The sequence below is a fragment of the Astatotilapia calliptera genome, chromosome 17, assembly GCF_964374335.1.
Source record: "Astatotilapia calliptera chromosome 17, fAstCal68.1, whole genome shotgun sequence".
NCBI lineage: Eukaryota > Metazoa > Chordata > Actinopteri > Cichliformes > Cichlidae > Astatotilapia > Astatotilapia calliptera.
This window is the reverse complement of record NC_137438.1, coordinates 36,966,955-36,983,316: the sequence shown is the minus strand read 5'-3', so window position 1 is coordinate 36,983,316 and position 16,362 is coordinate 36,966,955. Positions and strand designations below refer to the sequence as shown.

General features: G+C 39.6%; 1 protein-coding gene across 1 annotated transcript in view; it reads left to right on the top strand.

Annotated features, from left to right (window-relative positions):
* Window positions 1–5,157: 5,157 nt before the first annotated feature.
* slc2a13a (solute carrier family 2 member 13a) overlaps window positions 5,158–16,362 on the top strand; it is an 89,642-nt gene continuing 78,437 nt past the window's right edge. Inside the window, exon 1 of the mRNA XM_026146073.2 lies at window positions 5,158–5,967. Coding sequence (XP_026001858.1) covers window positions 5,394–5,967 — 574 coding nt within the window. The 5' untranslated portion in view covers window positions 5,158–5,393. The remainder of the gene's footprint in view (window positions 5,968–16,362) is intronic.

The window sequence follows — 16,362 nt, the reverse complement described above, 5'->3', positions numbered from 1 at the left end:
GTATTGCATTATGTACAAAGAGTGATGCCTACTTTTGGTAAACTTCACCAGTGTTGAAGGTCAATACACGACAAACAGAATAGAATGAAAAGTGAGCGCTGGTAACTGATGAGAGTGCATGAACCAGGATGTAGTTAATTATTTTTCATTGCTAGATCGGAGGGAAAGCACCACAGAATCACAGAGATGTCCATCAGATCACGCATCAGATGACCTCAATAGGTCACGTAATAGGGTGAGGCAAGGTCCCACAGTGGTTTTAACCTGATACCTCTAGTGGTAATGACCCACACGTTTTTTCACTGCTTGGGTCATGTGGACTTAAAGAAGTCTAGTCACTTTCTTATCCCAGCAGGTAGAATGTGAAAGGCAGTGCACACTCTTAAAAGGTTGCCAGTGTTTTGCAGGGATGCAAAACTATTCAGTGGTAAATATATTTTTCTTTTAGATACTTCCTGTTGTACTTAGTGAGTCAGTTAGAACTGCAGAAGTTGTTTGTTTTGGGGGTTTTTTTTGAATGTGCACTCTTCTCCATTAAGTGCTTTAGCCAAGTTAACATATGCACAGCATACTCATCACAGGTGGAACCAGGAACACTGACTAGCTTTGTTCCTTTGAAAACCAAACACAGCCACTACGTATTAGACCTGTGCTTTCATGTAATGACAAGTCACAATGCCTCATCTGCACATGATCCTGGAACTTGGTAATCTGGATTTAAATGTATTCTTGATTGCTTATAATTGCTGTTAATAACACCTCTGCTGTTTGCAGGTACCCAGGCCACTTGGCTTAAAAGGTTGTTCAAAATACTACGGTCTCTTTCCTGTTTTACTCTTTTTGAAAATTCTTCACACAAAGACTGGGGATAGAGTTCTCTTCATTCTTTCCTTTTGTTCCTGTAATTCTATAACTTTACTTGAGCTAGCCTATCCATTCTAGTGCAAATACCATATACAGTGATGTGAAAAAGTGTTTGCCCCCTTCCTGATTTCTATATTCTTTGCATGTTTGTCACACTTAAATGTTTCAGATCATCAAACAGAATTAAATAGTAGACAAAAATAATACAAGTAAGCACAAAATGTAGTTTGTAAATGAAGGTGTTTATTACTAAAAGGAGAAAGACTGACACAGCTGGTCTCAGTCAAGAAATCTCTTAAACACGACCTGCCTGACAAAGTGGAATAGATGAAAAGATCCTCAAAAGCCAGACATCAAGCAATGAAAATTCAGTAGCACTGAATCTTAACGTGGCTGAGTGAATGTACGGAAACCAGCTTGGACTTTCCCACCAACTGAGTTCAGCGAAAGTGGGAAACAGCATCTCCAGTTCCATCTCCCTGTTCATCAGCTTCCCTCAGGGCTGTGTCCTGAGCCCACTGCTGTTCACGTTGCTGACACGTGCATCACATCATCAGATGACATAACAGTGGGACAATAACGACCTGTCCTACAGAGAGGAGGTGAATTAATTGGTGGACTGGTGCAGTGTTATGAATCTGTTCCTGAATGCCGAGAAGACCAAGTCCTCACCATCAGACCTGAACTCTTCAAAACACAGTGCTACCTGTGTGAAAAAACGGTAATTTTTTCACATAGGGCCATATAGGTTTGATTTTTTTTTCACTTTCATGATAAACACATTTATTTAGAAAATGCATTTTGTGTTTATTTGTGTTATCTTTGTCAAACACCTTTTTACTCTTTGCTGTTTGTATTTTTGATCTCACCAGTTAAACTTTTTAATTAAGACTTGGTCAAAGAAGGAAATTTCTCAATTATACTAAAGAAATAAATAAATACCCAGAGAAAAGATACTTTAAATCAGGACATGTGTCTCCATTTTCTGCTGCCACCTGAGGCTTGGCAATGTGACAGCCTATCGCGATTTGTCATCTGCATTTCTTGCTGCTGGAAGCAAACAGTGCACTGGTTAGATCAAATGGAAACACAGTGAAGAAACAGGAGAAGCAGAGTTGTAAACAATGAAAGGAAGGTGCACAACTCAGGGTACTCGTTTGTGCACATCTTAATCTAATATTTTCTCCTTAATAACCATTACCAAAACAAATCTTTCTGGTATTTAAATAATAAGATTGATGGTGTTGAGTAGGGTTTGTTTTCATGGTTTCTTTGTCTCCATTCTTAAGTCATTATGACACGTTACAATGTGTAGGGTTTTGTCCATATAATATTAAATTGCTTAGCTAATTATAGGCCAATCTCCAAACTTCCTTTCATGTCAAAAATTATAGAAAGAGTAGTTGTCAAACAGATTGTCTGCAGAGAAATGCCTTATTTGAAGAGTTTCAGTCAGGTTTCAGAGCTCATCAAAGTACAGATTTAGTGAAGGTTACAAAAGATCTTCATGTGGCCTCTGACAGTGGACTCATCTCTGTGCTTGTCCTGTTAGACCTCAGTGCACCTTTCAATGCTGTTGACCATAAAATTCTATTAGAATGGTTAGAGGATTACAGGTACTGCGCTGCAGTGGTTTGTATCATATCTATCTAATACAGAGGTTCCCAAAGTGTGGGGCCCACTGAGCCATTGCAGGGGGGGAACAGTGCTTGGACACTGCTAGCATAATTGACAGGTTTTTGACGGGGCTCCCACGCAAACGCAAAGCAAGAGATGAAGCATCGCCAAATATGTTTCTAAACCAACTTCATTTCAAAGCCAAAGACTAGAAAATATGGTGAAGCATGTCTTCCCTTTGGCTTCACCTCATCAGAAGACATAGCATACATTTTCACTGCTATGCTGATGACACCCAACTCTATCTATCCATGAAGCCAGATAACACACACCAATTAGTTCAACTGCAGGAATGTCTTAAAGACATAAAGACCCGGATGGCCGCTAACTTTCTGCTTCTAAATTCAGATAAAACTGAGGTTAGTGTACTCGGCCCTGAAAATCTTAGAAATATGGTATCTAAGCAGATTCTTACTCTGGATGGCATTACCTTGGCCTCCAGTAATAGTTTGAGGAACCTTGGAGTCATTTTTGACCAGGACATGTCCTTCAATGCACATATTAAACAAATATGTAAGACTGCTTTCTTCTATTTGCACAACATCTCAAAATTAGAAATATCCTGTCTCAGAGTGACGCTGAAAAACTAGTTCATGCTTTTAGTACTTCCTGTTGAATCCAGAATTCAAAATCCTGCTCTTCACATACAAGGTCTTAAATAATCAGGCCCCATCTTATCTTAATGACCTTGTAGTACCATATCACCCTATTAGAGCACTTCGCTCTCACACTGCAGGCCTACTTGTTGTTCCTAGAGTATTTAAAAGTAGAATGGGAGGCAGAGCCTTCAGTTTTCAGGCCCCTCTTCTGTGGAACCAGCTTCCAGTTTGGATTCAGGAGACAGACACTATCTCTACTTTGAAGATTAGGCTTAAAACTTTCCGTTTTGCTAAAGCATATAGTTAGGGCTGGATCAGGTGACCCTGAATCCTCCCTTAGTTATGCTGCAATAGGTGTAGGCTGCCAGGGGGATTCCCATGATGCATTGAGTATTTCTTCTTCAGTCACCTTTCTCACTCATTGCATAGACCTCTCTGCACTGAATCATATCTGTTATTAACCTCTGTCTCTCTTCCACAGCATGTCTTTTATCCTGTCCTCCTTCTCTCATCCCAACCAGTCGCAGCAGATGGCCCCGCCCCTCCCTGAGCCTGGTTCTGCCGGAGGTTTCTTCCTGTTAAAAGGGAGTTTTTCCTTCCCGATGTCGCCAAAGTGCTTGCTCATAGGGGGTCATACGATTGTTGGGTTTTTCTCTGTATGTATTATTTTGGGGTCTACTGTTCTTGTGATTTGGTGCTGAATTCAAAATTGGTATTACTTATGGTGCTTCTTTTGAGTTTCCGATTAGTCATGCTAATTATTTTAACTTTCAGAGAAAATGTGCTCATTAAATATTCTTTCACTAGAAGGTAATTGCTTAATTTGATATGATGTAGCCTAACTATTCTATAAAGTGGCATCATCTATGGCAGGGGTCAGCAACCTAATTCAGCTCTGAGATTAATTGAGCCTCAAGGCTCAATTAGCTGGGGACAAAAAGGTAAATTCCCTAAAAGACACATTTCTTGGTTTGTTCTATGTAACTATTGTATATGCATGGAAACCCTGTCTCATTATTGATCTTCTTCTGTAATCGGTTCAATCACAAGTCATTTTCAGGCCATGTTAATTCTTCAGGGACACCGTTGTCCACGTATTGATCCTCTGAACTCATGAATGCTTTAACTGCTATGCCATTCTGTGCACTGCAGCTATGTTTCATCAGTGGTGAAGGACAATTATAGGGTTTGAGTGTATGGAGAAGATAAACTGGTTGGTATGGGTCACTGATAAACCTTTTTTTTTAGCTTCAAGCAGACAGATTATGACACATGTATTGCCAAAATAGATTAATTTAGATCAATCAAATTGTTTTTAAACAACAATCAACATTTAAAGTGAATCAGAAATTGTGCAAATGTAAATATTTTAATAGTTACAGAGTTGATTCATTAAAAATCAGCTGATCCTACTTAATTTCAAGAGCACTGAAATATACTCTGCTTGCTTTGTGGCGGTGTTAAAGCTAATCAGCAGTACAGATACTATAATCCATAAAAGTGGATAGCAGCTGACATGTACAACATCATTGTACGACTGTCTGCGCTTGGAGTTCTTCCACCTGTAATACAAAGCTACTGCCAGTAGGGGGAAGCCGTTTTCCAGTTTTGCCAGAGGCTGCCTGTCGTAAGAGTAAAACGTGTTGAAAATGTTTAAAGCAACAACATTCCGGTTTTTATATCTTTTAGTTAACAAAGGTTTTTCTTATTTTTATGATTTTATGCTTTAGCCCCACAAAAAAAGTGTTTTTTCACGAGGCTTAAGCATCATCATCAAATGAAATTATACAGCAGACATTTACACATCTTTGATGTGTATTAACGAGCATATTAATCCGCCTGATTTGGTCAGTTAACAACTGCAGACCGCATATTCCCCATAAAAGATGGTGCTGATAAGTCTTCGCTCCACGCTTCCAAAACAACATTTCTTTGCGTCACGCCGACGCTGGTAGTGACGATGTGATCCACTACACTCCTCCTATCTCACCTTTCCTACCCTACTCTTCTCCAACTCTCCCATCAGGACCACAGGGATGTCATGCGCGGATAAACAAGGCTGGAGCACAACTTTACTCAGCAGCGGGCTTCTTTTTTTTATTTGGAAGTGTCTTAGGACAGTCAGCGTGACTTTAAGTCTAAGCTGAGTGTAGTGGGGGGTAGGCCTGTTAGTTGGGTGGGCGTGTGTGTTTGTTTTGTTGTCAGACGCTTCAAATACAACTCAGCAGCCCTGTCCTGTGTTGTAGTTCCCATATGTCGCGAAGGCAGGCCGACCATGACTACAACCTCCGGAGTATGAACAACCTGATGGGCGAGAGGTGGAAGAAAGTGAACGACGGAGGTGAGCGCAGTCTCATCAAGGCTCCGTCCAACGCCAGCATCAGCAGCCAGGGCGCCTCCACTGGAGCTTCCGCCGCCGCTGGTGCCCCATCAGCTCCCTCCTCCTCGTCCACTGGAGACCTGGAGAGAGCTGCCCGCAAGCAGTTTCAGCAGGATGTTACACCTGGTTTCGTCTACGTCCTGGCCATCTTCTCCGCCCTGGGGGGCTTCCTTTTCGGCTATGACACCGGGGTGATCTCCGGGGCGATGCTCCTATTGAAGCGGGAGCTGGACCTGAGCGCCCTGTGGCAGGAGGTGCTCATATCAAGTACTGTGGCCGCAGCCGCCCTCTCCGCCCTGCTGGGCGGCTTTCTCAACGGGGTGTTCGGGCGCAGAGTGTGCATACTGCTCGCCAGCTTCTTCTTCGCCGTCGGGGGGATCGTCCTTAGCAGCGCTCCCGGTAAAGAGGTGCTCCTGGCGGGTAGGCTCATCGTTGGATTGGGGCTCGGTAGGTTTCAGGGGCGTTTTCAGGTTTTTGAAATAAGGGGGCGCAAAAGGGGTGGGTGGGGTCTCAGAAATTTCAATAAAAAAAATTCTGAATTAAGAAAATTTAAAAAAAAAATGTGGAGGGAATGGAGCTAACAAAATCAGTGTAGATACGGATATAAATCAATTTCATTCTACCAAGTAGCAAAACTATAGATGTCGAACATACTTTGTTCTAAGTTCAACTTTGAAAAGTAAAGCACCTGAGTAACTGTAAGCCATTATATTTCTTTTAAGTCTCCTTGTAGTCGGCTACCTAGAGTTCATGTATAGTTTGTGCCTTGTAGTGGAGATTTTCCACGGTGTCACAAAAAACTGGCAGACACACGGACAGCCATGGACCCTTAAAGCCATTAAATATTTACCTCGTGAACAGCACCATACTACAAAATTGACATCATGGGCGTTATTGGTAGCTAGCTGCTTTTCTGCAGGTGGTGCACCTCTGGGTTTTTGTAACCTGGCATGCCGTGCCGCCGCCACCACAGCTGGGTTGAAGACACGAGTGTTGGGTTTAATAGCTCCTTTTACAGAATTCCTGAAAAAGTTTTGATTTCTCCTTCTGCATCATGGCTGATGTGGCAGTATTGCCTGAGTGGCGACGCCTATGATTAAGGAGAATATTGCAGCGGCTACCTGAGCCATAACAGTGAGCATAAATGGCATACCGGCATTGTACAAAGCCACCAACACACCAGGGCCTTCACACTCACTGCCTGGTGATCAGTATTCATTTTGACAGCAAGTTTTCTGATTGCATCTCGTCTCTCCACAATATTTACCTTTAAAAGATTTTGTCTTGTATTTGGAAGGATCATCATTCCACTTTATAATATTATCTAATATTGAATATTCGTATTTATATACCATGAGGAGAAAAGCCCTGCTCCTAATTAAACACCCTGAGCATGCTCCCAGAGTCTTTGTTTAAGAAAAGTTTTTTTTACCAGTCCAGAGCAAGAAACAAAGCCAACTGTAGCTTTAGACAAATTGTTATTCCAATGAAATTACTTCAGCCTGCCCGGCGCTAATGATAATGTGATTTATTGATTTCTTCTTCAACACTTCCCCTCGCTCGCTCGCTCGCCATTAGAAAGAAAAGAGGTGGCACTCGGCTTAAGTGCCCCTTGAAGTCAAAGATCTTAAAGCTTTTGGTGGTTTTGGTGATGCATTGCTGCTGTAGCTCCTCCTCCCCCACCACAGGCCTGAGGTTTGCAATTACTCGCAGCGTCTAATTACGCAGCGTGGCCCTCTGCTTCCTTTATCTGCATGCCACTGGCTGTTAGACAATTTGCAGTCCCCATTATCATCATCATCGTTCTCATTATTAGATTTGGTTGGGTATCATTAGGTGATAAAGGGGAAACTCATTCTGAATGATAAATATCACCCCATCAAAGGAAGCCCAGATAAACCTACAAAGCACACAGGAGACACATAGTGCCTCTGATTTTGCCTTTATTATTGAGTTGCACTCGTCTTATTGGCTGCCTCGTCCCTGCTTCCTTCCCTGCAGCCCACCTTTGCACATTGCCTTTCTCCTACTTCCTTCCGTGCATGAATATTTTTGCATTCTGAGCTTTCTCCCCTCTTGAATCATCCATCTCTCTGCGTGGTCTTCCTTCCACTCTGCGTGCCTTTCCACGCAACGCTTCTTTTGATCACAATTCAATATGCCTCACATTATTTATAGCAGCTGCTGTTACTCATGAGTCGCATCTCTGCTGTTAAAAGTGGCTTTCAAGGCTCGGTACTCGTCCATCACCTCTTTTGAGACCAGTAAGCGCTCCTTTCAGTGATACATGGAGGACTTGCACACCATTTTTATCATCTTCGGTCAGGGATCCTTACTAAGCTCTACCCGCCTTAAAGAGCTCGGTGTGTACCCCTTTAACAAACTAAAGTCGTTTATTAATTTGCTCCCCTTTTCCTGCATTTCTTTTGCTTCCTGTGAGAAGCAACTCGAACTTGGATTCTTTTTGTGTGATTAAAGACCAGTCGTACTCCAATTTGCATGTTTGTCTGGCACTGGAAATGTGCAGATGATGACAGCTTCTTGGTTAAATTTGCACTACTGTAAGTGGAATGATGTAAGACAATTTTATAATGAATGAATGGAAGTTTTAAAGGTTATGCTGGAAACCCTTGTATTTATTTCAGATTTACATTTTTGCAATACATGCATGTTTAGGCTCTTTTCCAATGAACTGCTCTCATAGATAACAGTCTAACCAACTTAAAGTGTGAATCTTCTGAAACAAGATGCCACCAGCAGCATTATAGTGCAATAATAGTGACACAGCAATATAATAAGTGACTGAGCATAAGGGAAATATATATATATATATATATATATATATATATATATATATATATATATATATATATATATATATATATATATATGTATTTACAAAAAGTGGCCTGGGCAATATTTTACCAGGAAAATCTAAATAAAAGATTCATCAGAATCAGAATCAGAATACTTTATTGATCCCTGGGGGAAATTATTTAAAATAGCTGCTTAAAATTTTAATCTAACAATAGCTAAAGTAACTGAACTATGCTACTCTGCAGAAGTTGTGGAATATTGTCATGTGATAGAACTGAAAAATATTTTTCAACTTTTTAACCAGTTGCTTAAAACCATGCCTTTCCATCATGCATCAGTAATTTCCATCCACCATTTGCTCTTCCTGTTACGTGGAGCACAACTGGAGTGCTCCGGCGACACTCGGCAGAGTATTTGTTTGCATTTGGGTCGCTCGTCTCCACCTGCTAGTGTCCCCACCTTGTTGTACTCAACAGTGTTTTTGCCTCAAGTAGTGAAGCAAGTTTGTTGTTTGCACATTTAGTGAGTAGTGTGGAAGTAGTTCCCTTTCAGATACTAAATCACCATCAGACACTGACAACAACTCTGACTCTTAGACACGTGCACTAGGACCACGCACATGCGTTGTGTTGCTATAGCCATGATATCCTGATAAGATACTTTCATATCGTGCAAACATTTATAATGATATTATTGTGGACAATATGATGTAGCACAGCCCTAGTTTGTAAAGCTATAATGTGTATGTAAAGGTGGATGGAACGTGTTGGTCTGAAAAGTAAAGACCAATCCTGAATTTATTTTTATTGTCCATCAGGGGGCGACTACTCTGATCAGTGTAATCGGGATAGGCTTTAGCACAAGCCTACCTAGAGATATCGCTGTCTTATCTGTATACAGTGTCTTTGGCTTTGCTGTCAGATCCAGATGGATCACTGTCCATTACCTACAGTATGTGTATTAGGGATGGGATAATACATTGATATGCCAATATACAGTATTGTATCACAAATATCAAGAACTTGTACTAAGTAATAATACATTTTTGCTTTTATTCTCTTTAGAGTTATTTTTTGCGTTCAATGAAACATATATAATGATTTGACACAGGTGATTGTCTTGCAACATATTGTTTCGCAGGTATCATTATACCATGGGTATAGTGATGTTAACTTAACATTAGTACGATGCTGTATTGTATTTGATATCTCGCAGCTGACTGAAACGTTTGTCCTACAGTGGCCACTAGGGCTGCACGATTTTGCATAAAATGAGAATCACGATTTTTTTTGCTTAGATTTGAGATCACGATTCTCTCACGATTTTCTTTTCCAATATAAATATTTATTGCACTTATTAACTGCACATCAACTTCGTAACAGTTGAGACTGAACATAAAAACAATAAATAAACATAAAAACAACAAATGTCTCACATTTTGTCGGTGCTGCAAAATGTTGTACTGCTTGAAATTCCATCTCCACCGATGCTCGACACTGCGTGTATAGAGCAGTTAGTGCAACAATAGAAAAATAGTTGCGGGACGGCACTGTGTAGCGTTTGTCTACGGTGTTGATCATTTTCCTAAACCCCTCGTTTTGCACAGTGTTGATGGGAGCCATATCTTTGGTCAGGTGATAAGTAATAGCCTCTGTAATTTCTTTGTGCCTGTGGGAGTTCGACGGGTATAGGGAAGCGCTGTATAAGGTTCCCGTTATTGATGTTTGGGTGGTTGACCGGGACGGATTTTCTCCTGTCACTTTCACTTTCACTTTTGAATTTTTTTGTAAATGTCACTTTCCAGAAGTGTTTTTTTTTTCTTTTTTTCTCGTCATTTATTTAGACTGCTTACGGGGAATTTTACACAAACAAACCTGACACTTGATAGAGAAAGGGTTTCTTTAATGGCAGCAAATAGCTGCCACTTTGTCTGATTAAAATAAATTGAATGTGTACTTCTAATTAGCTAGCATGGTAAATTAGACAGGTGGCTCTGATGATCTAATTGCATACACAGTGTGAAAGTGTTGAGAAAACTCTTCAGTCTCAGTCGTTGTGCCCTGTCGAACCTCCATCCACCCATTTTAGGCATGTTTTGAGTTTGTGCTTGACTCCCTGCTTCAAATGTGGAAAGGTTTCTAAATGATTTCTATGATTACTTCATCTGAATTGTAGAGGATTTGATTTCTAAAGTATTGTTAAAGCATGGCCATTATTAAGTTAGAGAAAGTTGGATTAAGAACCTCTATTTAAGTACAGTAAATACACTGTTTGACATTTAAAAGTACAGGGTGGGACACAAGGTTTACAATGTTCATATCAGTAGGCCTGAAAGAAAGAAAACTCGAATAACTGATTAGATCATGACGAGAAAAAGTGTTTTATGCAAATATTTTTTCTGTTTTTCTGTTGTGGACATGTAAATGGAACATATTTATGCATTGTACTGCTAGTTGATCAAAATAAGATGCTGGAAAATTTTTAATTTATTGACTTCTTGTAAAAAAATAATATACAGATTAATTAAAAATGAATAAATGACAAATTATGTATTTTGTTTGCAGCTCTGTGTGGAAATTACAATATGAGAAGAAAATAGATTAAATGGGTAGCTTATGCCAAAGATCCCGGAGGGTTTGTGTCAGGAAGGCCATCTCATTTAGAAATCTGCCAAATCAAAGATGATTGGCGCAATGGAGCAACCTGCTGTGGTGATCATTTTTGAATAAGGGAGCAGCTGAAAGTATCTTATTCCACTTAATAAACTGATGATGTAGTCTTGTTGTTCTCTCCATATTGTGTCACTCTGAAGCGCACATAGGCCTGAGATACCCATACTAATGTTAACATGTGTATATGTGTGTGTATGTATATGTATATATACTAGGGGTGCAACGATACACAAAATTGACGGTTCGGTTCGATACTTTGGTGTCACGGTTCGATATTTTTTCGATACAAAAAATGTTCATGCCTTTTTAATTTGTCATTTATTAAAATTATAAATATATATTTTAACTCAAAAGTACAGTTTTTAAATTCAATGTTGCTGAAACATCAAAATAATAAAAAAAATAAATCCATATGATCGAGGAATCACTCATCTTTGGAAAAGAGAGTTTATTACAGAGAAATGGCTCTTTCCAAAATAAAAGCTATACTATACACTTCTTCTGGGGTATACTCTCAGCAGCATATTAAACATATCAGGTCCCCATAAGGAGCATCACGTGCTAACGGCTGTCTAAATGACTCGGGTAAAGTTTGTAGCATGCGTGCTTGTTATTTTTGTCTGCTTCCACTTGTCTTTGCACTAGGATGATGTCGGCGTAAATGTGCAGTCATATTCGTTGTGTTCCCACTAGTGCTTTCAGGTTAATTTCGTTAAAATGACATTAACGCCATAACGCCGCAAATCTCCGTTAACGGATCGCCCCGTGTGTGGGGCTGGACGGCGTCAATACGTTAACAAGCTAACTGCGCTAACGTAGTAGTTCCCACCCATGTAATTGAGCATTGCCTGGCACATCCGACATACTGTTTTACTTTTGTCCATGACATGCTTACCATCAGGGTCATGCTTCACATGAAAACCAAGATAGTTCCAAACGCCACATCTGAATGAGGGTGGGGGAGGTTCAATTTGCCATGTTGCAACGAGCTTAGCTTCTGTCTTGCTAGCTTGCGCTGCGCTCAGTGGATCTGCACTGACAGTGCAGCCTAGGTGGAGTAGTCGAACGCAGATCCACTGAGCGCTCAACACAGACAGCATCGTCCTTCCCTCCCCATCTCCAGCTGCCTCCCTCTTCCCGCTCCACCACAACCACCCACACATGCAGGGCCTTGGAGTAGGGGTATGTCACCAGGGTGCAGAGGAGGCTACCCCCCCTTCTGTCCCCTTCTGGCTGCCTCTGCCTCAATTTTATCCCACAACTTAGACATTCACATTACTCACACTCTCATTACACATACATATAGGATCTTGGGGGTGGGCACGATACACGGAGTTAAAAAAAAAGAAAAAAAAAAAGAAAAAAAAAAAAAGAAGAAAAGTTGATAAAATAAATTTTAAAAATTGTATTGTTTGATACATATGCGTACCGAACCGAAAGCACTGTATCGAACGGTTCAATATCGATACGAGTATCGTTGCACCCCTAGTATATACCTGTAAGTACATACGTGTCTTGGTTTGTTATTCGAGCTACAAAGCCAAATATATGTAGCAAACTGTATGGAGGATTTATGATTGGGTAGGACATAAACAGAAAGTAAAAATAATAATTAATCGTTACTAACTAGTGGTTAAATCAGCTCATGCTTCTTTCTATTCTGTTTTAAACATATTAGGTTATTTTATTATAATCATTATTTTCCTTCGGTTTTACATTTTATTTGTGTTTTTTATATCGCAGTAATATGTTAATACGTTCAAATTAAAGCCTGATTATCATTATTATTATTATTATTATCAGCAAAATGGCACTGTGATACAATGATATGCAATAATAATAGATTGCAAGACAATCATCTGGGTCAAACCTTGATCTGTTTGTCACTGAATACAAAAAAATAACTAAAGAAAAAGAAAAGAAGACATTATTTATATTTTGTGTCATTTGTTTATAATTGGAGTGATATTTTGCTGTGTATTGCCGTATCAATACATTAGCCCATCCCTAATACACATAGGTAATGGGCAGTCAGCCGCTGTAAACACCTAGAGTGAAATACCAGTCTATAAATATACTGTGATATTAACACAAGCAGTCGTAACACTGATGCGAATCTAAAGGAATTTATTGAGTTGGAGTTGTTTTTTTTAGAAACAAAAGTAATAAAAACTGAGGGAAAAGCAATAATTGTTTTCAGAGATTTTAAGATAAAGTGATGAAAACAGCAAAGAAATGCATGAAATACAGAGACTGCTAAAGTGTCAGCTGCACACTATCATTAACTGAACAAGCTCTGATTGCTCTTATGAGGGAGAGAACTAATCACATGGGTCATTTCAGCTGTTACATCATAAGTATCCCCTCCCTTTTGTGCTGTTACATTTTTACCATACAGAGATCTCCATTAACCAAGCACGCGTGAGCCAGACACTCAAAGATAATGAGGCAAACTGAAGGTGGAGACGCTAATGAGGCAACCTGTTTTGCATGCAATTTTTCTGGCCCAGTCCGATCACCTGCACATTAACACGAATGTCAGTTCTCAGAAAAGCCAACTGTTGAGCGTTTTTGAACAGGACTCACCGGAAAGGTCATCAGAGCTGTTTGTCAAACCAGGAAAGGCCATACACCGCCATGCCATGCCTTCTTGTATTTCTACACATAAACCTGGTTATTGTTGAGCTGACCTTTGCCTAAGCACATCGACTGTTGTGCGATATGAGCTGGTGCTTGCGCAAGCAGACAGACAATGTTGAGCCAGACTTGCGGGATTAACTCTAATTTATTATTTGATTTAGTATTTTCAAATTCAGTCAAACAGTTATCCACATCCAAACCATAATTTCCGATAGATAGATAGATAGATAGATAGATAGATAGATAGATAGATAGATAGATAGATAGCACTAACCCTGACATTGACCAGGCAGTCAATATTTCTGCTTTTATCAAATTGTTCTCTGAAGTTTTGGTAGTCAGGGAGCCAAAAAAAAAAAAATCATAATTCAAAATCAAAACATCAGAAAAAATTTTCATTAAAAAAAAAAAAGCCTAGAGGAAGTCTAGAGCTGTTACATGCAGCTCTTTTGCCGTCACCAGTGGCTCTCTGTGGCTTTGAAAACAACATTTGGTGAATATGAAAATTATCCTCTTAATTTGCCTAAGACCCAAACTCTTCCACGACATGCTTTTTTAATTTCTCTTTGATATTTGGGCCCGATGAATGTAAAAACAAAGAATTACCAGATTTTTTTTTTAACCTTATTTTTGTTTTTAAGAAAAATGAGAGCCACATATGAGGATATTCATTTAAAATTTTGATGCCCATGTAGAGCAAAATTGAGTATTTTAGTCTAAATAACCCAAAATGTGATGTCCACATATGTGGACGCCAGGTCCTAGGAGGATAAATTCAATTGGCCATCATGGATATAGACACATAGTTGGCTTATCCCCCGAGCTATGCATTACAAATCCAAAAAATAAAAGTAAAGGAGAAAAACTGAGAATTTAACTGTGTGGGGGCAAAACAGTTTGGTTTCATCACCAACAACTTCAGATGTTCTCATTTTTGTTTAAGCTATTAAACTTAAATTAAAGTTTAGTAAAGCACCATCACACCATCAGAGATTACAGCTTTTAAACTGAGTGCTCATAAAGAGCCAGCTGGTCTTTCTTCTCCAGTATATGATTTGCCTTGTTCCTTGTTCTGCACAGAGATTTCTTCAAAGTCTCTAAATTATTTGATGATACTTACGGTTTGGGTTAGGTTTTCACAGAGGCTGACTTGGAGCTCAGCGGGTTAAATAGGTTGGCACTACAACTCGAATATGCTTTGCAGCTCCATATAGACTTCTTGTTCTTAAAAATGTCTCTTTTTAGTAAAGGTTGGATGACGGTATGGTTGGATTATGGCTAAAACCTCAGAGAGCAAATCGTGAATGCTCCGTCCTCCATGCTCCAACTGAGAGGGGCAATTGCTTTTATCAGTTTTATCAGTAAAACTCAGTTAAAGTTGTACCCTCTTCAATAAAAGTGGGCAAACTTTGCCCACTTTTGACAGGGGCAAAGAGGAAGCATCCAACTGAGTACACATGTTTAACATGATGTCCTAAAAGTTTATGATATATTGGGGGAATTATTCAGCTCTATCCTCAGTTCACCCTTTATCAGGGGTCTCCAACTCCAGTCCTTGAGAGCTATTGTCCTGCAGCTTTTAGATGCATCCCTACTCCAACACAGCTGAATCAAATGGTTGAATCACCTCTTCAGCATGCCATCAGGTTTGGCAAAGGCCTGCTAACAAGCCATTCATTTGATTCAGCTGTGTTGGAACAAGGATCTATTTAAAAGCTGCAGTAAAGTAACTCTTGAGGACTGGAGTTGGAGACCTCTGCCCTACAGTGAAGCAACCAACAGCTGTAGGCATCGGTGAGCGAACAATGCTTCCAAAACAGAGTAACGTTACAGCTAACAACGCTCATGTTAACATGCTAGAAGACATCCCCACGATCACGAAGGAAGCGATCTAAGTTTTCCCTCTTTTCTTTTTACATTTTCAAGGACAAGGTAGGTCATTAAAAATTTAATCTGCGAAAAACTTTCCATTTTCAAAACTTTTCCATTTGTCAGATTTAACCAATCAGTGGAGAGCTTGCCCCAAGACAATGCATTTCCATTTGTTCAACAAAGAGCCATAAAAATGTTTCTTTTCTGCCTTAAGCCTCTGATGCATGCTGGCTTAGTTAGTCATAATCCAATGCCTCACACACAGACAAAAAAACATGCACAAATAAAAGGACACACAGACACCCTCATAGTGACTGTATAATTATGTTTTCTGGCTAAATTATCTAGCAGTTGCAAGCGTTGAAATGTTTTGTTCTTTGAAAGAGGAGATAGGCCCGCTTAAAAATAGTACTGTTAATTACACTGAGATAACATTTAATTACAACCTGCAGGCTTGCTAATTAATTGGTTGGTTCATATAATTAAGTCGCAATTCTCTTCCTAACCAGGCGAAACCTAAATGTAGACTTAATGAGAAGTTTGTTTATGCGCATATTATTGTTTTAATGTGCAAATTACATCACTTAAATGTCAAGTTTTTAAAAGATGAGTTGGGTTCGGCTTGACATTTGCGCATTTTGACTCTCCAGAGCATGAAATTTAGCAGTGGCTAATTTCTGAATTAAGCCTTCCAGAACAAGTCTTATTATTCCATAACATGCTTTTAGAGAAACCAATCAAAAAATTGTTACTTTTTTTACTGAATTCAATTACGAAAGGTTACAGCTTTTCCTGCTTTCACTAATCCGTTCAATCACAATTCACAATTACACACATTTAA